General features: G+C 49.2%; 1 protein-coding gene across 5 annotated transcripts in view; it reads left to right on the top strand.

Moving 5' to 3' along the window:
- Positions 1-715: 715 nt before the first annotated feature.
- The window catches only part of PDGFRA (platelet derived growth factor receptor alpha), a 51,965-nt gene continuing 30,061 nt past the window's right edge, over positions 716-22,619 (top strand). The window contains exons 1-7 of one of the 5 annotated variants that reach the window (XM_003985377.5): positions 716-937; positions 10,941-11,001; positions 12,738-13,055; positions 16,793-17,053; positions 18,357-18,487; positions 20,888-21,059; positions 21,152-21,341. In XM_003985377.5, the coding sequence (XP_003985426.1) occupies positions 10,953-11,001; positions 12,738-13,055; positions 16,793-17,053; positions 18,357-18,487; positions 20,888-21,059; positions 21,152-21,341 (1,121 nt within the window). In that variant the 5' untranslated portion in view covers positions 716-937; positions 10,941-10,952. Of the gene's footprint in view, positions 938-1,727; positions 2,115-3,646; positions 3,786-4,598; positions 4,693-4,819; positions 4,882-10,940; positions 11,002-12,737; positions 13,056-16,792; positions 17,054-18,356; positions 18,488-20,887; positions 21,060-21,151; positions 21,342-22,619 lie in introns of those variants that run through there. The other 4 variants (XM_019829489.3, XM_006931120.4, XM_023253101.2 and 1 more) reach the window with 4 other exon arrangements.

Raw genomic sequence — 22,619 nt, 5'->3', positions numbered from 1 at the left:
CTAGATAACCCCCAAAACAAAGGCACGACAAGATAAGTGCTTCCGCGGGAGTAAAGGTCGTTCTGTCGGAGAAAGTTCCAAACCTACGCAGACCCTCGATTCTTTGTACCTTCTTTCAAACCCGTTTTCAAAGCAAAGCAAAACAAAAACAAAGACCATCATCTTCATATTGGACTCCACAGTTTGCCTGCATCCCATTTAAGGACTGGCAGCTACCCGGCATTTGCCCTAAAAGACCCCAGGTTGTAAGGACGCCACCGCTGGGAGACCTCTCTCGGCAGCCCCCCTATGCAGTTGGGCTAGGAATTTCTACAGAAGGCACATTCTCCATTCCAGATGTATACTCTTTCTGGGCATTAGCTGCAATTTCACGAGTTCTTTTTTTCTCTTTCAAAGAGAATGCAAAGCAGTATAGCAACATAGGAAAATATCCCCCTAAGTCAGGAGGCGAACTCATTCTGGAATTGATGGGCAGTTTGTATTTTCACGAACCTCTTTCCCGGCAGAACATCAACACCTCCCCCTTCCACCACCCCCACCCCATCTGGTCTGCCTCTCTCCGCCCCCCAGTTGTTGTCGAAGTCTGGGGGTTGGGGCTGGACCCCCTGATTGCGTAAGAGCAAAAGAGCGAAGGCGCAATCTGGCTGCGTGGAGAGTCAGAGCGCACGGAGTTCGAGAGAAACTTTTATTTTGAAGAGGCCAAAGAAGGGGGGGGGGCGCTTCATTTCCTGACAGCTATTTACTTAGAGCAAATGATTAGTTTTAGAAGGATGGACTATAACATTGAATCAATTACAAAACGCGGGTTTTGAGCCCATTACAGTTGGAGCTAGAGGGAGAAAAACAGGAGGGGACTACGGGAGAGGACGGCAAGCCGTGGACATACTTTTTACTCCATATGTAGGATTTGCATTACGCATTGACATAGGAGGAGAAGGTAAGAAAGGAGAAAAAAAATGATTTTTGTTTCTAAGAGAAGTACTTGATCAGGCCCTTTGGGCTAGCAGTGAAGTAACTTCACTCAAACTTTAGGCGATGAGGAAAAAAAAAATGGAGTTGAATTCCAACTGTGTGTCCAGAGTCATTTATTTTGAATAAACTTTACTTGGAGGAAAGATAACCATAGAGTTCGAAAGTCTAGAGATTTAAAAAAAAAACACACATTTTCCAGACCTATTTTTAAAAAGCAGTGTTTTTCTAACAACTCTACAGTCTCCCAAAGAAATTGTTTAGGCTTACATTTTTGAGGTTTCTTTTGGGGCTGGGGGTGGTATCCGTGTATACCGGGACGAGCACCAAGTAATGCTGGGCGTGGGGGCAGAGGTGTTTGCCCTCTTCTTGGCAGTAGGTCCTGGAAGGCGACAGGTTTTTAATGAGTATTTTCATTCCTCGCCCGCGGTTTGGCGGGACAGCGCTGCCGCGGGTGGTGTGGAGCGCCGCAGGAGGACTGGGGGAGGTGGGGGGAGAAGAGCGTCGAGTGGGGCGCGTAAGGGGTTGCGAGGAGGGGAGGCGTGAAGGGCTCCGCAGGAGAGGGCCGGACCTTGGGTGGCAGCCGGGGGCACATGGCGCCGGCCGAGGGCGCGTAATTACTGGACGGCGCAGCGCCGGGTGCGAGCCGGGGCCAGACTCAGCACAACCGTGGCGGCTGCGAGAGGAGTAGAGGGGGCGCGGACGTGGGCGAGGGTTTGGGAGACTCCCCAGCTGTTTGCAGGATCGGTGAAGTGAGAAGGAGAGAGGGCGCCAGCCCCGCAGTGCGCTGGCGTTGCGCGCCCTAGCGCGGGGGCGAAGGCGGCGCGGGCGGGCGGGCAGACGGTCTGGAGTAATGACAAACACATTTGGCCCCGAGTGAAGAAGTCGTCGTCGCCTCGCATTCCAGCAAGTGGGATTTGAGGAATTTAGAACTGCGCTCCAAGGGGCCCTCCTCGTGCGCTGTGGTCCCCACCCCCACTCGTCTCTGCGCGCCCCCTTTCCTCGGTGGAATCATTTTTGGAAAGCCCGGGGCTCTGCTGCTGCCCAGTCCCAGCCACAGGAAGGAAAAAAGGAAGATTGCCAGAGAAGTGCAGAACTTCTGGGGAAGTTAGGGACGACTTGGAAGGGAGAGATTTGGTTCCCAGGTAAGAGAAAGATCGTACGGGAACCGCCCTCGCCACCTCTCTCCAGGCACCTGAGCTCTGGACCCCCCTCGCGGGTCCCTTGCCTCGCGGGGATGCGTGGCACTCGCCGCCTGCACTCGCCCTGCGCTGCTTCATCCTCTCCAGTGCCTGTGTCTATTCCAGTCCTTGCGCCGGCCTCCTTGCCAGCCTCGGAGCCGGCTCCTCGCGCCCCTCCCTCCTCCTCCGTCTGTCCCCTTGGAAATCGGCTTTTACTTGTGAGACTAACTTCCCCCGGCAGCGCCGGGGGAACGGGCGGCATACATTTAGCTCGGAAACAGCTGGGATCAGCGGTTCGGTTCGAAAAGGGTCGCAGCCAGCTCAGAGCCAGAGGGACCCGAGCACGGCTGCCCTAGGGGCGAGAAACCGGGTTGCCTGGCCAGGTGTGCGGGAGCTGCCAGTGCTCTGGCCAGGCGTCTCCGACGGGAAGCGGTGCTGGGCTGCCTGAATGTCGGCTGTGCGTCTTTCCAGCAGCCGGAGCGCCCGTCCCTCTCTTTGCTTCCTTAGCCCTGCTAAGACCTCAGGATTTCGGAAGGCTTGCCTGGAAGAACGTGCCACTCACTCCATCTCTCAGGGTGAGAGGCAAACCCGGGCTGGAGAGGGAGCGTGGATGGCCTTTATCAGGTCCGGACTGCCCAGAGCCCGGCCCAGCTGCCTGGAAAAGCCCTGGGCTGTGCCGTGTGGGAAATGGCTTTTTGGCTCCGCAGCCGAATTGCTCAACGTTTTGGACCGACTCGTCTCGCCGCAGTCGCTCCCAACCAGAACTAGGCAGCTTTTTAGAGCAGAGTGACATCGGGCAAACGGGGGAGACAATCGGCCGCACCGCTCTAGGGACTAACACCCCCCGGAGCCCAGCGGGCGTCTGGGCAGCTGGAGGGGAGAGGTACTGCGGGTTTGCGCCCTTCATCCGCAGTCGTGCTGGCTCGGGTTTTAACATCCCTCACCTTTACCCGCATCCGCCCCACTAGGATCCTAGCGCTGCGGCTTTGTGTCCCTTCCCTGTTGTTTTCCTTTGCTCTTGGTTTCCTTCTTGCCACAATCCCATGATAAAGGGGGCCCTTCCACCGCTCCCGGACAGGCTAGGGCCCGTCCATCGTCGCTTTGACACCCTGGCTAGTCCCTGCTTCGAGGCTCTTGCACAGTCTCGCGTTTGGTTTGACCCAAATGTAGCTTGGGTGAGTCCCCAGAGCGGGTATGGGGGTGGGAGTGGGGGGCTGATAGAGGAGGTAGAGGCGGGAGGCACCGGGAAGGAGCGGGGAGCTGACCCTCGGCCCCTGCGCCAGTCCTTAGGTGGACCGAGAGGGACTCGAAGCAGAACGCTGGCTCCCGGCCCCAGGTCTGCTTTCCTCCCGGGGCGCGGACTGGGGAGGGGAACAGGGGGAGGGGCATCGGGCCGGGCTTTCCAGCTGCAAACGCGTCTGGCGCCGAGGCGGGCCCGTTTTGTGCCTCCTGGGGACCGGCCGTGGGCGGCGCGCAGCGCCTGGACGCGTCCTGCGGACGTGGTGGCCAGCGCCTTCCTGCAGACTCCAGCGGGTGGGACTCCCTCTGGCCTCCGGGGAGCTGCGACAGGGTTACATGTTGCTGATGGACGAGTGGCAATTCTGGGGGAAAAGCTAAAAGCTCCGTGACTGAAAGGTGGGGCTCTCAACGTCCCTTGAGTCTGGCTTCAAGGGGCCCACGCACAGCATCAGTCGTCGGGGTGTGAGGGGGGAGGTCCCGCGCGGGATGCAGGCTCTGGGCAAATTGCTTTGCCCCATTGCGCTCTAGTCCAGGCTCTGCCGGTCCATGTCTTTTGCTGAAGTGGCTCTGCGGCATTTCCTTTTGTTTTAAACTGAACAGTAAGCCAGGAATCGGCTCGAAAAATAGGTTGGAGTAGCTAAAGAGGACCTTAGACTTGGGGCGCTCCCTCCCAGCCAACCGCAGTCTTCCCTTTCCCCTAGAAAGGGAAGCGAGGGGCGCAGGCGGGCGCGACTGTGTGCTGGGCAGCGGGGACAGAGGCGACCATCGGGCAGGGGGGCGCAGGGGAAGCTGGGTTCTTGAAAGACGAGGGGTCGCAGTTTCAGCGCACCGCGGCCTTCTCCGAGAGCAGCTGCCCGCGGCCGTGCCGCTTTTGGGCCCATAGGAGGCGCTGGCGCGCGACTGTAACCCTAAACCCCCCGGCCCCTCTCTCTCCACCCCGCCCGGCCCCTCTCCCTCCACCCCGACCGGCCCCCTCTCAGGTCTCAGCCGAAAACAATGCAAACGCCTAGCGTCGTGCCTAGGGCGCCGAGGCCGCTGCAGCTCTGAGGCCAGGAGCGCGACCGACAGGGACGCTAAACTCCGAGCGGGCGGTCGTCGCCACCAGCTCCGGGGCGGCAGAGCGGCCCAGGGCGTGGGGGCGGCGGGAGGAGGAGCAGCGGGCGTCAGTTGTGGGGGCGGAGGGGCAGGAGGCTGGACGGTGCGGAACGTCCGCCGAAGGTGGTGGAGCTGCGGGGCAGGCTGCGCTGTCCGGGGACCGCGAGCCGGAGCCGCCGGCGGGCGGGCGGCCGAGCGGCCGAGCCGGGTAAGATTCTCGGGGCTGCTGCGCCCTCTAGCGGCCTTCCGGAGCGCGCGCCGTCCCGCTCTCCGCCAGCCTCGCGCGCTCCGCGCCGCGGCCGCGTCGGAGTTTCAGCGCTGAGCCCGAGGGCCGCGGGCCGACTGACCTTGTCACCCTTCCCACTGCCGGGGGCCTCGGATAGACGCCTGCAACACGGTGGGGGCTCGGGAGGCTCGGGGTGGGGGGAGACTCAGGAGGGGCGGGAGGGGGCAGGGAGCCGGGTTTGGGGATAGGCTGGGGGCGTCGTAATGAATTAAGCGTGGGACAAGCGGAGGGAATGGAGGGGGTAGGGTTCCGGGCGCTGTTAGGGGGTAGCCGCCGACTTTTGTTTTGAGGCCCCTCGCAAGGTCCGCTGCCGCTCGGGCGGCCCCTGGCTGTTTGTTTGTCTTACAACTCTGCGCTATTGAGCCACGGGAACAGTCGTTTCCAATCAGCCGAGGTTCCCGGCCGCGCGGCCGTCGCGGCCCCCGCCGGGCTGGTTTACGAGGGGTGACAATGGCCTGCGGACAAATCGGGCTGCGCGGCCCGGGCTACGGCGTCGCGGTCCCCACCCCGCGCGGCCCAGGTGGTGTCGCTTCTGCGGGTGGGTGCCATCCCCGGGGCGGGGACAGAGTGGGGGAAACAAAGCCCTGGATCACCCGAACTCCTCTCCAGTGGCTTCTCCTGCCGAGCCCTCTGAAGCTGTGCCGCCTGGGATGGCAGCGCTGTTTTCCGGGGCTCCCGAGGCCCCGCTGCCCCAGCGGATTCGTTCGCAGCGACGGTGCTGGTGCCTGTCCCTCGCCGAATTTCTCCTGGGGCCCCGCGGACAATTAAGCTTTTTCGGCCGCAGTTTCCCTATTCCTGTTTCTATTCTGTGGGCTCCGAACTGAAGTCACCACGAAACCTAAAAGTATAACCCAAGAAAGGAAGAGATTGGAAGTTAAGATTTGGTATATTTTAGCACAGAACTTGTAGCCGCATCCGTCTCCGTGGACCCCGGGACGCATGTCCTTGGACCAACACTGTCATCTGCTGGCCGCGCTTGAGAACTGCAACGACCCTCTGCTGGGGGTGGGGGGCGGCGGGGGGAAATGGGCTTCGCGGAGATTCTAAGCAAGTTGCGGCGTCGGGAAGATGCATTTTCTGCCTGGTAGGACCCAAGCAGAAGATGATGACTGGTTTCCTTTTCCTATGAAGCGGCAAGAATCACTGGGCTGAGCACATTTATTTTGTGGACCTTTGTGTAGTTTTTTCGCCTTAGTTCATTCTTTGCATTTGTGTGATGAGTCAAGTACTGACCTACCACATCTGATTATCAGAGCCGACCTGTGAAGAAGTTGGGCAGATACTTGCATATCCCCCCCCCAATTTTTAAAACTATTTATTTATTTTTAAGAGAGAGACAGAGTGTGAGCAGGGGGAGGGGCAGAGAGAGAGACAGAGAGGGAGACACCGAATCTGAAGCAGGCTCCAGGCTCTGAGCTGTCAGCACAGACAAGAGTGGGGCTCAAACCCACTAATGGTGAGATCATGACCTGAGCCGAAGTCCGGCGCTTAACCTACTGGGCTACCCAGGCACCCCTTGCATGTCCCTTTATGAGTGAAGCCTTGGGGGTTGGGAGCTTGGTGACCTTGAGTTCGAGTGCCCTGAAACTTACTACACCCAGGTTATCCCATTAGGAGTCACACCAGTTTGGTGGCGATCAGAAGGAAGTGTCATTTTAGTGTCCCGTGGTTCAATATCTGATGCAGGAAGAGTAGAAAGGTTTATGAGCTCAGATGGTCCGGTAAAATGCTCCCACTTAAAAATACTCCAGCCAACACCCATCCCCGGAATGTCCGACGGAGCTCAGAGAGATCAGAACAACAAAACAGGCTCTGGTGGGGTGCAGCTCCTGGCGAACACACCCTCCATGAAACGCCACCAATGTAGCCCAGCATTTGGATTGCCTGGGCTGATGTTACCAGACAGAGCAGAACAGTTGTCACAGGGAAAAAGCAGGATATGTAATTTTCACAGTTAGAATTAACTTAGAGCTGAAATTAACCGAACCTCCGAAATTGGAATCTTATAGCCGTCAGTGGCTTTGGGGACTGTGAGAGTCTCCTGTGGCCTTTAATCGCGCTAGGGTGGGGTGAAATTCAGTATTCAGTGGCTTTGCAGTCGGCTACACTGAGCAGTTGGTGATCGGGAAGCTAGCCCTCTGGCTTTCTGAGAATAAGATCATGCTCTTACTTCCGGAAACAGTGCCCGTGTTCTGTTTACTCTCTAGCTTAGCATGTTGTCTTTGATTATTGAGTCTCACTTAATGGCTCTTTCACTTCTCTTTGCAGGGACAGAGGTGCCAAGTTGTTAAACAATAGCGGCTCCAAACAGATTTCTTTTTCTGTTTTCATGACTGTATATATAGGTTCCTGTTAAAACAGCTTGGCTAGTTCATCGGGCCTTCACGGAACCCGAGTTTAGATCCACTTCTCCACTATGCAGGTGATGCAGGGCAAGTCGAATGACCCCTGGGCCTGACTTTCTCAGTATGTAGACGTGGAAGTCAGCCCTCTGACATCCCTGTCATCTAAAACATCTTCAGAGTCTGCAGGAGGAGTCCGTATAAAAACCCCATAGCTGCAGTGTTCAAAGCACTTTTGACTGAACTCTGTAATTCAGTCCTTATGAGAATGTAGTAAGGCAAGCCAGAAAGTCAGGTGGTACTAGTTCCCCTTTATGGAAGAAGAGCCCGAGGTTCAGAGAGCGGGACTGAGTGTCCGATGTGGGATGAGCCTAGTCCAGAGCAATTTCCATCATGCTTCTGAGAGAAGGAGAGAGACAAAAAAGCGTGAAGGGACCACAGGTCACTAGCCTGACAGTGAACGTGGCAGACCTCTCTTTCCCCTGTTTATTTCTCTAACTCTCGGTTTTGCTTCTTTTGCGTTGTGGCTATAGAGGTCGGAGGCCGAAACCCAACCTGTAGTTGGCACGAGAGATGGGATTCGGATTTTTTAAAAACCAGATTTGGATGAGGTTCCTCCTCGTGAAGTGATTTGTTCTTGCTGACTCCTAATATGCCAGGTTTCTCTGACATGAGCGTGACCTCACTTGCTTCCGTGCGCACATCTGACTTTTGGGCCAGCTGCAGGATAGAGGTTACTGATTGAGGATGAGCCTTTACACCCAGAGTAGGTAGAAAAGCGCCAGAAACAGCAGGCCGGCCTCCCAGAGAGTCTCACTGCAGGACCCATAGGCAGGGAGCCCTCCACCCTCTCGTGTTTTCCATTACCTCCCCATAGGGCACACACTGTGCGATTATTCACGAGTAAATTGTCTTGAGTTCCCGATGAGTAACGACATGAAACTTCACAAATGCCCTAGGTTTCTAGCCAGAGAACTACGTTTATCAGAGAAGGGAGTTTGCAATCTGCAGCAAACACATGTTGATTCTCAGTATTCGCATCATTATCGCTGGCTCGGAGGCCCTGTTTTCATTGCCCACTTTGTATGTCAGTAAATAACCCTCTCTGGCAACAGGTCTGCCGTATCTGCGTGCACAGAAGGAAATCTGGTGGGGCTGGGCCAGGGCAAAACGCTCCTCGGAGCCTGCCCTATAAAAGCAGCGAGCCCTTCTCTTAAGCTCGGGAATGCTTTAAAGATGCATCATTGGCAAGCCCTGCTAAAGAAATACAGGATATAAATGTGATAAAACCCAAGACATCAAGCTGGCTCTGGAGGGCTCCTTTGAAGTTCGCTAAGTGGATTATCAGTGGGAGGCTGATATTTATATGTACAAACATACAGGCCGTTCCTGCTAATTGTGGTACGTCAGGCTGGCTGGGCTGGCTCTGGGGCCCGCTGTGCCCGTCACCACAGCAGTGAGGAAACCCTGCAACCCCCCCGGGCACATGCCAGGATCCGCAGAAGCCATCGGCGAGCCAGCGTTGTGCAAATTGCATTTGGGTTCACAGCCCTGCGATTGTACTTCTCTTGCTGGGGTGAGCAGAGAAGGAAAGCCGGGCCCCAATTTGCATTAGGAAATAGTGTTGGGCGGGGGAAGGAGGGGACCCACAAGACTGAAACCCTGACCTTTCCTTGAGGGAGACCATATGGTGAGTTGGAGAGAGCATGGCTTTTGTGTCACATAGACTTCGGGTTAGAATTCTGGCTTTATCACCAGCTGTGTGACTTGGGGTGAGTTGCTAAACTTCCCTGAGCCTCAGCTGGCCCTTCTTAAAATTAAATATGTGTCAAGGCTATTATTTTTTTTTTTTAATTTTTAATGTTTATTTATTTTTGAGAGACAGAAACAGAGCACGAGTGGGGGAGGCGCAGGGAGGGAGGGAGACAGAATCTGAAGCAGGCTCCAGGCTCTGAGCTGTCAGCACGGAGCCTGACACGGAGCTCGAACTTACAAACGGCGAGATCATGACCTGAGCTGAAGTTGCACCCTCAACCGACTGAGCCACCCAGGCGTCCCTCGAAGTTATTAGGTTATTATTAACAGACACGACGTAATGACAGCTTTGGCTTAGTAAATAGTTGTTTCTCATTCCTGCCTTGGAGAGAACAGAATAATTGTTTTTTTTCCCCGTCTACCCCCACCCCCTACACATGCCATGGTTACCAGCATTCTGCCTTTCACTCTTTCTTCCTCCTGGTAGAATTCAGTGAAGCAGAAATCCGGTTTGTGCATATGGGTCACCTTAAAGTGGAAATACATGATCAGACTCGCCCAGAAATGACTAGGCTGTCATCTGCTGGATCTTCTCCAACCAACCAACCAACCAACCAACCAAACAAACAAACAAAAACAAAACCCCACAAAACTACAGGCGCTTAACACAGGCATACATTGAATTTCTCTTTTTTGTTGTGGTTGGTTGGTTGGTTTTAAGCCAATTTACTCAGGAATCGTGAACACACATCTTCGTTTCCAAAGCCCATGATGGAACCAGTTAAATCCCATGAACTCCTTCCACTGCATGCTTGGGGTTTTGAGCAACTCAGGGGCCCAGTACATCCCCGGCCAAGGCTTAGGCGACTTTTTTATGGCATATCATAAAGCTTGCACCCCTGCCCGGGCCCCTCAGCGGGGCCTCTCCAGTTGAAACTTGGGTGCACGGTTCTTTCCCTAACTGCAGTCAGATCACTTTATCAGTGATGTCATGTGGGCAGTGAAGGGGGAGATAAAATAAGGTAAGTGGGATGTGCATGAAAAGGAAGAGATAAGGAAAAGGGGGGCCTTTTCAGAGGATTGCCCAGAATAGGCTGTTCGGTGGTTTCACCTCGGGGCTGCCTTGATCCTTCTTTAATGTTTCCCTGCTTTCCTGGTTTGTGTCTTCTGGACGTTCAGTTTCAGTGTCTCTCCCCACTTCTCTCCTCCCCTGCTCACAGTTTGTGGCAGGAGGTTTGGAGTCGAAGACTTGGTTTCTGCAGCTACTGTCACCCGATTGTGAGAATCACTCGTCGGTCTCTGCTGCATTTTATCGTGTGGTTTCCTGCGTCCTCGGAAAAAAACGGGCATTCAGTCATGCTTTCCTCTCCCGTGTCCTCTCCCTGCTTCACCTGCTTCACTGCGCCATCCACTCCCACGTCCTGGGCTTCGGGTGCCTTGTTTAGCCCCACTGAGGTGCAGCAGGCCCCCGGGGGAACGCGGGCCGGGAGCCCAAGGCCTGAGCCTGGTCCGGGTCTGTCTGTGCACGGCAGAGTGACATCGTCTAAGTGACGTTGGTTAGCGGGACTTTCACAAACCCTAGATCAGAAAGGCTGGTAAGTATGGGAGATATTTGTTGTAGCCCAAGCATCTCTTGCAGAGCTTGTAGCTGATGTGAGCTTCATGTACTTTCTGTAGCGAAACACAAAGCAAAGGACAACGTGGTTTGAGTGAAAACAGCTCCAGTTTGGAAGTTGAGTAAATAGGTGTGCTCGTGTTTCACATCCTTAATTTAAATGGCTTAAAAGGAACAGTTGTCCTACACTCTTGGACGCATTCTAGGACCGTAAAGCAAGGCTTTTTGGAATTCGAGAGCCACACGCGATCAAAAAGGGTTTCAGCTTCAGGTGGTTTCTGCATGATCTTGGGGTCCCGTCGGACCATGCGATGACCATTTTAACCATGAATCTTAGATCGAGGTGTTTTTCACTAAAACGATGCTGTTAACATGTTCCATACTGCAAAGCACAAGAACGAGGCTTACCAGTCATTGTATTGGCTAATGCTGTTTCTGCTTGACTTTTGATTTTCCAGTTTTCCAGAATTATGGGGACTTCCCACCTGGCGCTCCTGGTGTTAGTCTGTCTCCTCACAGGTATGGGTCCCCGTTCTCCTCGAGTTCCTTGTTCTGGGGGAAGCCTTGCTTTCCAGGTTCTCGGCTCCGGGAGTGTTATTACCTGTACTCTGCAAACACAGTCCACAAGAGTGAAGGAAAGGAGAAAATTGTGAGAAGTTATCTAGAATGACCACCAACCTCCAGGCCCTTCTGCTGTATCGCACTAATTCCAGTTCAAAAAGAATGCTCGCCAGTGGCAACTTCAGCGTGTGTGTGATCCTGGCCTTGAATCGTGGGAGAAATAATAGCCTAAATTTCCCCACTGTTTTTTATTTTTCATTGGACATGGATCTCCAGTAAAGGGGATCAGAGACCTTCAAGAGTGGTCAAAAGAAATAAACAATGGAAACTTCTTTACAGGAAATCATACCTGTCTTAAGTGGAAGATGCTTAAATTGCTGGAGAAATGTTAGAGCCGCCTTTTGCCTTCGAATCTAATTGGTAGCCTGTTTGACTCTTGGGTAATCTTACTAATGCTTTTCTACCAGGAGGATACTACGTGGACCATTTGCTGAAATGCTTACTGGGAATTTTTAGTTTCCATCCAGATGTTTATACATCACAGATGTTCATCACGAACCCAATGTTTTTCTAGTCTGAGGAGGTAACTTAAGTCTGTTAGTGTCTGTAGGGCTTATCTATAAGGGCATGTTAGAAATGAGTGGTTTGGCAGTTCTAAACTCCAGCAGGAATATGCCGCCTTCAGGACAGAGGTGACCAGATCCACTTACGACTTCTGCCGTAAGCTGCAGGAATCCTAGTGGGCACATAAGTGAAGTTGGGTGGGTTCCCACACTGGGCTCCAAAGGAGATTAAGAGGTCACTGATGAACCAATTGAGCCATAATATCTCTTCTATCAGTTCTATAGACAGAGACAGCTAGGCTGAAATTTTAGGTTGTAAGATGAACCTAGAGTTTTCACTCTTGGACTTCATGTATTCTTACCTTTTTTTTTTTTAAGTTTATTTATTTTGAGAGAGTGAGAGAGAGAGAGATCAGGGGAGGAGCAGAGAGAGGAAGAGAGAGAATCCCAAGCAGGATCCGCACCGTCAGCATAGAGCCTGACATGGGGCTCGAACTCACCAACGGTGAGATCATGACCTGAGCCCAAATCAAGAGTCAGACACTTAACCGACTGAGATACCCAGGTGCCCCTGCGTATTCTTACTTTTTAAATTAGAATCTACATCATCCGGCTTGGGCTTCTGGGAAGTCATTAGAGAGAAGGCACGCCAGAGTGTCGTGAGAAATGGAAACCGTGTAATTCTTGAGCACAAATCTGCCTTGTGCTTTGTTCGGTCTCCCTGGTCCTGTTCGCATCCTGTTTCTTACTAAGGGAAACCTCCGCAGGGAGTGTGGACAATAAAGAACATGTATGTGCTTCAGCCTATGCCGTCTTGGGATATTTTATGGTCACCCATGACCGTGTAAAATATGGAATTGGGATCAGACGTCCTCTCTCCATTTGAGTGTTTGGACGGGTGAATCTAGGGGTTGGGGGGGGGGGTGCTGTTGAGGCCTTTGGAGCATTCGCTGCTCTCGGCAGATGCAGCGGCCGTTATAATGGGGGGCCTTTCATGGGCATCCAGGCTAACGGATTTTTGCGGAGAAATGGTCATTGTTCGTATAAGCTGCTACTGTTGTTTCTGTCAGTTCTCTGGGTGAGACCGTCCTTTCTGGCTGCATCCTATTCAGAGCATGTTTCCTTTTACAGGACCGAGCCTAATCTCCTGCCAGCTTTCATTACCCTCTATCCTTCCAAACGAAAATGAAAAGGTCGTGCAGCTGAATTCCTCCTTTTCTCTGCGATGCTTTGGGGAGAGTGAAGTGAGCTGGCAGTACCCCATGTCTGAAGAAGAGAACCCCAATGTGGAAGTCAGAAATGAAGAAAACAACAGTGGCCTTTTTGTGACGGTGCTGGAAGTGGTCAATGCGTCGGCGGCCCACACGGGACTGTACACTTGCTATTACAACCACACTCAGACGGACGAAAACGAGATCGAAGGCAGGCGCATTTACATCTATGTCCCAGGTGAGCGGCGGTGGGTCCCCTGGGCCAAGCTTCTGGCCCTGTCTCTCCTGTTAACTGTATTCAAGTTTTAAAAAATACAAAAATAATAAATACCTGTTGGAGAAAATGTGAAAAACCACAAGAGGCCGCACAACGGTCAAGGTCATTTGTGACGCCGTTACCGAGAAGTATGTATCGTAAACATTTTGGAAGTGTGTTAAGTTTCGGAAATCATTTTCACTGTGGCACGTCTGTCTTTTTTTTTTTTTTTGGCATTGTGCAAAAACAGCTGAAATGTACTCGTTTCTGTTCAACCAAGTTTGACAAATATCTGCTGTTTGTTTATTGCGTGTCAGGCACTATGCCAAGTGTTGGGGACGCAGAAATTAGGTAGGTCCTCTCTTGGAGCTGCTTGCAGTTCATTATAATAGCTTCCAAATAACCGGGCTATTTTTCAGATTGAATAAAACATATATTTACTCTTGATTAATTAGATGGGCTTTTTTTTTTCTTTTTAATTAAAATTTGGGGGCAAATTCCATACTAATGATGTTGTCTCCTGACCTGTGAGATGCAGACGGCAAGATAGGAGTAAGATGGGATTAAACACGCTAGGGTTTGATTAGGGGAGAAGCCTGTGGGAGAAAATGGGGAGGGGGGGACGCCGCAGAGCCTGCGAGGGCTGTCTGCCAGCACTGTACGCGTGACTCTGAAAGGAGGAGAGAGAGGGAAGGAAGGTGGGGTAGATGAGTCGGGGAACTCTGGGGAAGGGAAGTCTGGGAGTCCTGCAGCCTACGGAGCCCCAGTTCCACGCAGTCCGTGGCTGTGGCCGGCCACACCTCCGGAGGGCGTGGCCTTGGCTTGTGATGGATTTCAGGGCCTGCCCCCTACAGTGGAAGATTGTGTGGCTCTTTCTCACAGCAGCCCTGTGAATCAGCTAGGCTTAGCTATGAGCTTGAGGTTCATTTGGCTTACCACCCACCTGGCATTCCTCGTAAGGATCTAAATCTAAATCTGTATATATGTCTCTATCTGTATCTGCATCTTTGTCTATATCTCTATCTAAATCTATATCATGTATATCATGTATATCTGTATCTATCTATATCTGTACCTATATCTGTATCTGTATCTATACCTTTATGTCTGTATCCATATCCATATCTGTGTATCTGTATCTGTACCTGTATTGGGTACCTGGGTGGTTCCGTTGGTTGAGCATCTGTCTCTTCATTTCAACTCAGCTCATGATCTCACAGTTCCTGGGATTGAATGCCCCACCTCCAGCTCTTGCGCTGACAGCACAGAGCCTGCTTGGGATTCTCTCTCTCCTTCTCTCTGCCCCTCCCCTGCTTGCACACTCTTCTCAAATAAACTTAAAAAATTTACATCAGTATTGGAGTGCCTGGGTAGCCCAGTCGGTTAAGCGTCCGACTTCGGCTCAGGTCATGATCTTGTGGTTCATGAGTTTGAGCCCCACATCGGGCTCTGTGCTGACAGCTCAGAACCTGGAGCCTGCTTCAGATTCTGTGTCTCCCTCTCTCTCTGCTCCTCCCCTGCTCGTGTTCTGCCTCTCTCTCTCTCCTTCAAAAATAAATAAAAACATTGAAAACAATTTTTAAATTACATCAGTATCTATATTTATGTATTTGTACCTGTGTCTGTACTTAGATCTGTATTTAGATATACTTAGATAAGACTTAGATTTGTATCCATATCTATATCTGTATATATTGGCTTCTACAAGGATAGTTGTTAGAGGAAGGACCATGATGTTTTTTAAACATTGCATAGCAAAAATAAATAAATAAATAAATAAATAAATAAATAAATAAATAAATTGCATAGCTAGTGCATAATGGTAGGGAAGCTGTGCATTTTAAAGGGAGCCGTAGGGGCGCCTGGGTGGCTCAGTCGGTTGAGTGGCCAACTTTGGCTCAGGTCATGATCTCACAGTCCATGAGTTCGAGCCCCGTGTCAGGCTCTGTGCTGACAGCTCAGAGCCGGAGCCTGTTTCAGATTCTGTGTCTCCCTCTCTCTCACCCTCCTCCGTTCATGCTCTGTCTCTCTCTGTCTCAAAAATAAATAAACGTTAAAAAAATTTTTTTTAAAGGGAGCTGTGGCTCATGTGTTATGGATACCAAGTATATATCTTAACCTGAAATGAATTCAGAGTTTTGTTCGCTGAAATCTTTACTAACAGGGTTCAAGGATTTGGAACTCTGAACATAAATTCAGGTAATGGCAATCTTCGTATGTGATTTAAAGGAACTAGAGCTAGAGTTCTTGGCCTTAAAACAAACATACGAATATTGATGACTCTTACCATCCTGTTTTGGCAGAGGTGAAATAAGGTGGTCTCCGAAGTACGTCTTCCTATTTTCCCATCTTTTCAAGTTTTTTTTTTTTTTTTTTTTTAAGTCAGCTACTCTTCTTCCCTGTAACTGTGGGTGCTTCACGGATCTAGACCCTGTTTACTTCTTTCATGACACTCTTATCTATCTGAACCCTCCTTTGTAACAGTAAAAGGTTTTGTTTTAAGAAAGGTAGGTATTCAGAATTATCACCCCAGCTTTGTGCACACATAAATGCCCCTTGCTTTGAAGACAATGGTCGGAATGTGGGCTTGTTAAAGTTATATATGAGTCCTGGAGTTTTGATCACCTAAGCTTGTCTAAAAATTCTTGTTCCTCCCCCACCCCCAGCACAAACATCACCCAAGTAGACCCTGCACTGGTGTCAGTTAGAGATCTTTTTATCTGTAGTCGTGGGGAGTAAGGGGCCCTTCTGAAACTGATGTTTGAGTCTCTTAGTACTTTGTGCCGTGGTAGCCTCCGTAGCTGGTTTTCTTTTGAAAATAAAATTCTCAGGTTATGGAATTATAAATTTTATTTGTTACTTGACAGATTATTACTTATTTATTTTTAATGTTTATTTACTTATTTTTGAGAGAGGAAAAGAGTGCACACACAGGGGAGGGGTAGAGAGAGAGGGAGACATAGAATCCGAAACAGGCTCCAGGCTCTGAGCTGTCAGCACAGAGCCTGACACAGGGCTCGAACTCATGGACCATGAGATCATGACCTGAGCCAAACCTTAATGGACTAAGCCACCTAGGTGCCCCATTGATAGATTATTTTTTAATAGACAACTTTCTGTATTGCTTTTCAATAATACTACCTATAGGCAATAAGAATTTTTGAAATCATGAATATTTTCTCTTGTTTTGGATAGACTTGATTATTGATCATGTTTTTAGTAGTGTTTAAATTTTGATTGCAACGTATTTATATTTATCACCAGTCTTTTTTATTGGAGTATAGGCAATTTGGTGTTGTTCATACTTTATTTTTTGTTTTATTTTATTATTTAAAAAAAATTTTTAAATGTTTATTTTTGAGAGAGAGAGAGCGGGAGCAGACAGGGGAGGGGCAGAGAGAGAGACACACACAGGATCTGAAGAAGGCTCCAGCGCAGAGCCTGACACAGGGCTTGAACCCATGCACCGTGAGATCATGACCCGAGTCGAAGTCAGACACTTACCCAACTGAGCCACCCAGGCGCCCTGTGTTATTCATGCTTTAAAATCACCTTCTAGCTGTGATGATGATTAATGTCAGCGTGGGGACAAGTCTGGATGTATGTGAAGGTAGAATTCATACCTAATGTGACTCAGGCCAGCGGGATGATTTTTCTGTATGTGTGTGTAAAGGTGAAGTTAATGCCTAACGTGTTTTCCTTTCTTTTCAAAACCACAGACCCAGACGTAGCCTTCGTACCTCTAGGAATGACAGATTATTTAGTTATCGTGGAGGACGATGACTCTGCCATCATACCTTGTCGCACAACTGATCCCAAGACTCCGGTTACCTTACGCAGCAGTGACGGGGTGGTACACGCCTCCTATGACAGCAGACAGGGCTTTAATGGGACCTTCAGCGTCGGGCCCTATATCTGCGAAGCCACAGTCAGCGGGAAGAAGTTCCAGACCATCCCATTTAATGTTTACGCTTTAAAAGGTACTTGTACCTTCTCTCTCCTCCTTTAAAGAAGAGTTAAAGGCAAAATAATTAGATGTATATATGATTAAAAAAAAAAATCACAGTCCCTGGTGATGGAGACCCTGAATATTTGGGGATTTAGGACGCAAATATTTAGGACCCCACATTTACCGTACAACGTCAGGCTGCCCTCTGTGGCGATAATCATGCTAAGTGTGGCATTACTAAAAACAAGTGCTTCTTTGCTACCGTAAGATTTCATATTTCATCAGTTGACTTCAAAATACTGTAAGGAATTCTTTTCTTGCATAAGCCTCTTACTGTTTTACCCACATTCCTGACCACAGAGGACCTAAAAACAAACACATACCTGTGGGGGGGTGGATGCCTAGATTAACTTTAGTAACTTAAGAAAAGTGATTTTGATTTTGAGAAAAGCTTGTGATTACAGTCACCCCTTTGATGTGGGTGGTTAATGTGAATGGAGGGTATAATACACGTTTGGGGCAGCAGATTTATTGAACACTCACGTGCAAGAAGGCAGCAGCAGAGGGCCATTGGACTCTCGGTAAGGGCTTATTTTATGCCAGCCCTGTGGTAGGTTCTAGAAAAGGGCTGAGAATAGCCGGGTAGGAGGGTGGGAGAGAGGAGAGAAAGGGTAGGGTAGGAGTGCCCCGAGCAGTGCTGGTCAGTAAAGATTGGTTGAGTAAATGAATAAATACATCCATAAAGGTGATTGCAGAAGAGGAAAGCCGTCATTGACCCCAATGCTAAGGAAGGTGATGTTCTGTTAAATTGGAATTTACTTTTACTATCGTTACCGTTTTGTATGTAGGTATTTGTGTGTACGTGTGTATGTGTAGGTGTGTTATTTTATAACTATATGCCAGATTATGTACGCCAACATAAAATCAAGGCTCCTGAGACTTCAAAAATTTCTTCTTGATCACAGTGGTTTGAAAATGATTTTTCATTTCTTTTTAAAAAAGAAAACAGGGGCGCCTGGGTGGCGCAGTCGGTTAAGCGTCCGACATCAGCCAGGTCACGATCTCGCGGTCCGTGAGTTCGAGCCCCGCGTCGGGCTCTGGGCTGATGGCTCGGAGCCTGGAGCCTGCTTTTGATTCTGTGTCTCCCTCTCTCTCTGCCCCTCCCCCGTTCATGCTCTGTCTCTCTCTGTCCCAAAAAAAAAAAAAAAATAAAAACGTTGAAAAAAAAAATTAAAAAAAAAAAAAAAAGAAAAAAGAAAACAAACCCCAACCTTAGAAGATTCTAACTATACTGTGGATATTGAGGTCCTTGTGTTTATTCTTTTTTTAAATAGCAACATCAGAACTTGATCTTGAAATGGAAGCTCTCAAAACTGTCTATAAGTCAGGGGAGACGATTGTGGTCACCTGCGCCGTCTTTAACAACGAGGTGGTTGACCTTCAGTGGACTTACCCTGGAGAAGTGGTAGGTAGCTTCTGGGCTCCTGGTGGAACCGGGTGGGGCACAGCAGGACTCAAAAGACCCGTCACTGACAGGGCAGGACATGAGCTTCTCCAGACCTCAACTTGCCGCCTCTGTAGTGAGCCCATTTGTCTAGATGACTTTCTGGCTTTTCGGGCAATGGAAGAGGCTGAGACAAAAGCTGGACCAGACCCTTCAGAATGCACAAAGGTTGCACCCTCAGCCTTCTTATTCCTAAGTTAGAAAGAAATAGGAAAGCTCTATGGCTACAACTTAGCAACCAAAAAATTAGAAAAGCAAAAGGGGGTGGCTTTTACAATTGATGAACTGCCGAGAGAGTCATTAATTCCCATTTTCTTGGCTCCCATCCTTTTGGGTTTTGAGGCATTTGATAATGTCGATGGCCTGCCCCCTTTCATTTCTGCTTCTTTGCCACCCAGGACGCTGTTCTTGCTCCTTTTGGCCTGGTCTTTCTTTGCATGGCCTGCCTTCAGTGAGCAGGCTTAAGTCGAATCATTAGGCAGCGATTGAGGAATGTTTGCTAAATCCCAAACACTCTGCTAGAAGCTGGCCCGTGCACCAGAGGAGGGAGGAGTGCGGACAGAATTGGGGAAAGGGGAACCACATGCCAGCTGTAGGTCCCTGGGGATTTACACACAGGGTCTCATTCATTCTGACGCACTGTGATAAGTGTACAAGAGAACCGTGTGTAAATGGCTGTGACTGTCCGATGGAGTGATGATCAGCAGGGCTTAATGCAGCAGCCTCATGGAGAGCAAAAACCATGTATATATTTGTATATGATTATATGGGTATATATGGTTATGTATATGTGTATATATATGTGTATAATATATGTATTTTTCCCCTTCAGTCCTGATTTGCAAATTTCTGCTCCCTGCTCTTTTTGGCAATTGAGAGCTTCTCTCCTTTTATCCACTTTTCTCCCCTGTGCTCTTACTGCCCCCTCCTTCCTTTCTCTCTGGGGCATCTGACTGGAAGTTGGGCATTTTCACATATGACCATTATCACATATCACATTTTCACCTGCTACCTTCACATAGACCTCGTGCGTTGAAGAGACATTCATAGTCCAATATGTGTACCTCTTCCCTGAAACATGAGGCGTTTTTATTTTACCCTTCACACTCGATTGCTCTTAGTCCTTAAAGCATAAGCATTTCTTTTTATTTATTGGAGATAGACATTTCCCCCCACTCCCACCCCCAAACCACAGTACCTGCTATTTGGACCAAAAAAATACATAAGCACAGTATTGCTTTGTAACACAAAGTTTTCATCAGATCATAAATCATGCAGGTTTATTATTATAATATTAGAAAATTCAGAGAGGGGCGCCTGGGTGGCGCAGTCGGTTAAGCATCCGACTTCAGCCAGGTCACGATCTCGCGGTCCGTGAGTTCGAGCCCCGCGTCGGGCTCTGGGCTGATGGCTCGGAGCCTGGAGCCTGTTTCCCATTCTGTGTCTCCCTCTCTCTCTGCCCCTCCCCCGTTCATGCTCTGTCTCTCTCTGTCCCAAAAATAAATAAAAAACGTTGAAAAAAAAATTAAAAAAAAAAAAAAAAGAAAATTCAGAGAAACAGAGGAAAAGCCACTTCCCAGAACATCACCGTTAATATTTCAGGGAGATTGGGGCGCCTGGGTGGCGCAGTCGGTTAAGCGTCCGACTTCAACCAGGTCACGATCTTGCGGTCCGTGAGTTTGAGCCCCGCGTCAGGCTCTGGGCTGATGGCTCGGAGCCTGGAGCCTGTTTCCGATTCTGTGTCTCCCTCTTTCTCTGCCCCTCCCCCGTTCATGCTCTGTCTCTCTCTGTCCCAAAAATAAATAAAAAACGTTGAAAAAAAATTTTTTTTAAAAAATAAAAAAAAAAAAAAAAGAAGAAAATTCAGAGAAACAGAGGAAAAGCCACTTCCCAGAACATCACCGTTAATATTTCAGGGAGATAAATCCTTTCAGTACTTTGTATACAAAATGCATGTGGCCATTAATGGGTAGTATTACGCTTTAAATAGTACTTTGTTAGATCCTTTTTCCTTCGGTGGTATACCACAAACACCTTACTGTGCCATTGAATGTCCTCTTAAAACATGATTTTCTAAGGAGTTAGCTTAAAAAAAAAATCTTTTTTGTCAGACTTTATTGTTTAGAGCAGTTTTAGGTTGACAGTAAAATTCAGTGGACGGTACAGAGATTTCCCATATAGCCCCTGCCCCATGCATGCACAGCTTCCCCCCTTATCAGCATCCCTACAGGGTAGTACATTACCATCTGGGAGTCTATACCGGTGCCCCGTCACCACCCAGAGTCCAGACTTTCCACGAGGCCTCACTCTCAGGAGCTAGCTTTTTAAAGTTGGTTTTCCTCCCCTTCTGCTGTATTGTAGAAAGGCAAAGGCATCACGATGCTGGAGGAGATCAAGGTCCCGTCCATCAAACTGGTTTACACTCTGACGGTCCCCGAGGCCACGGTGAAGGATAGTGGAGATTATGAATGTGCTGCCCGCCAGGCCACCAAGGAGGTCAAAGAGATGAAGAAAGTCACCATTTCCGTCCATGGTACATTCTGCTTTCTAAAATGTCAGTCGTCCGGGCTGCTCAGGATCGATCACGTGGTAATCGTTACTTAATGGAAACTCTTCCCTGTACAGAGAAAGGGTTCATTGAAATCAAACCCAACTTCAGCCCGTTGGAGGCTGTCGACCTGCATGAAGTCAAACATTTCGTGGTGGACGTGCAGGCCTACCCGCCTCCCAGGATATCCTGGCTGAAGGACAACCTGACTCTGATTGAAAATCTCACGGAGATCACCACCGACATAGAAAAGATTCAGGAAGTAAGGTAAAGAAACACCCTTCCCACGCATGCCTGTCCTCTTTATGGTGTGTCTGTAGACAGAGCAAGGGTCGCGCGTGTTTCGCAGCACAAACCGAGAATCAGTCTAGGAGACGTAACAAACCAGCACGGGAGACCCTTGAAATCAGGTACCTTTGGTGGTCACGTTGCCATGTGGTAATACGATGCTGGTAAATACTTAACAATAAAATAAGAAGAAAGAACTGAAAAGCTCTGTTCCCAGTGAAAGACCGTTTCCTGCCTCCGGGAAGGGATGGAGGGAGGAACATAAAATTGGACCCACTTGGATTGAATACATTCCATGACATCCCCCATCTGTGTGGCAACTAGACACGTTGGTGATTCCAGTGACGAGGCCATTATCACATAAACCTACATGAAACAAAACATCACTGGTTTAATTTGAAACACATCTGCCCTAGCGAGGCCTCCACAGGAAATAAGGGTAGAGTCTGGCCAGATTTGGTTTGGAGAAAATGTACAACGACTATAGTTTGGATCCCTGCCCTCTGATAAAATAGTATATCGCTCTCATCTCTTAACTAAGGGTGGAGTTAAGTCACCTCAGCCTCAGTTTCCTCCTCTGTAATGTAGGGTTAATAATACCTTATTTTTTAATTTTTATTATTTTATTATTATTTTTTTATTTTTTATTTTTTTTATTAATTTGTTTTACTTTTTATTTTTTTAAATTTACATCCAAATTGGTTAGCAGATAGTGCAACAATGATTTCAGGAGTAGATTCCTTAGTGGCCCTTAACCCATTTAGCCCATCCCCCCTCCCACAACCCCTCCAGTAACCCTCAGTTTGTTCTCCATATTTATGAGTATCTTCTGCTTTGTCCCCCTCCCTGTTTTTATATGATTTTTGTTTCCCTTCCCTTATGTTCATCTGTTTTGTCTCTTAAAGTCCTCATATGAGTGAAGTCATATGGTTTTTGTCTTTCTCTGACTGACTAATTTCACTTAGCATAATACCTTCCAGTTCCATCATGTAATTGCAAATGGCAAGATTGCATTCTTTTTGATTGCCGAGTAATACTCCATTGTATATATATACCACATCTTCTTTATCCATTCATCCATCAGTGGACATTTGGGCTCTTTCCATACTTTGGCTGTTGTTGATCGTGCTGCTATAAACATGGGGGTGCATGTGTCCCTTCGAAACAGCACACTGGTATCCCATGGATAAATGCCTAGTAGTGCAATTTCTGGGTCGTAGGGTAGTTCTCTTTTTATTTTTTTGAGGAACCTCCATA

This window comes from Felis catus, chromosome B1 (assembly GCF_018350175.1).
Source record: "Felis catus isolate Fca126 chromosome B1, F.catus_Fca126_mat1.0, whole genome shotgun sequence".
Taxonomy (NCBI): Eukaryota; Metazoa; Chordata; class Mammalia; order Carnivora; family Felidae; genus Felis; species Felis catus.
This window is presented reverse-complemented; position numbering and strand designations above follow the sequence as displayed.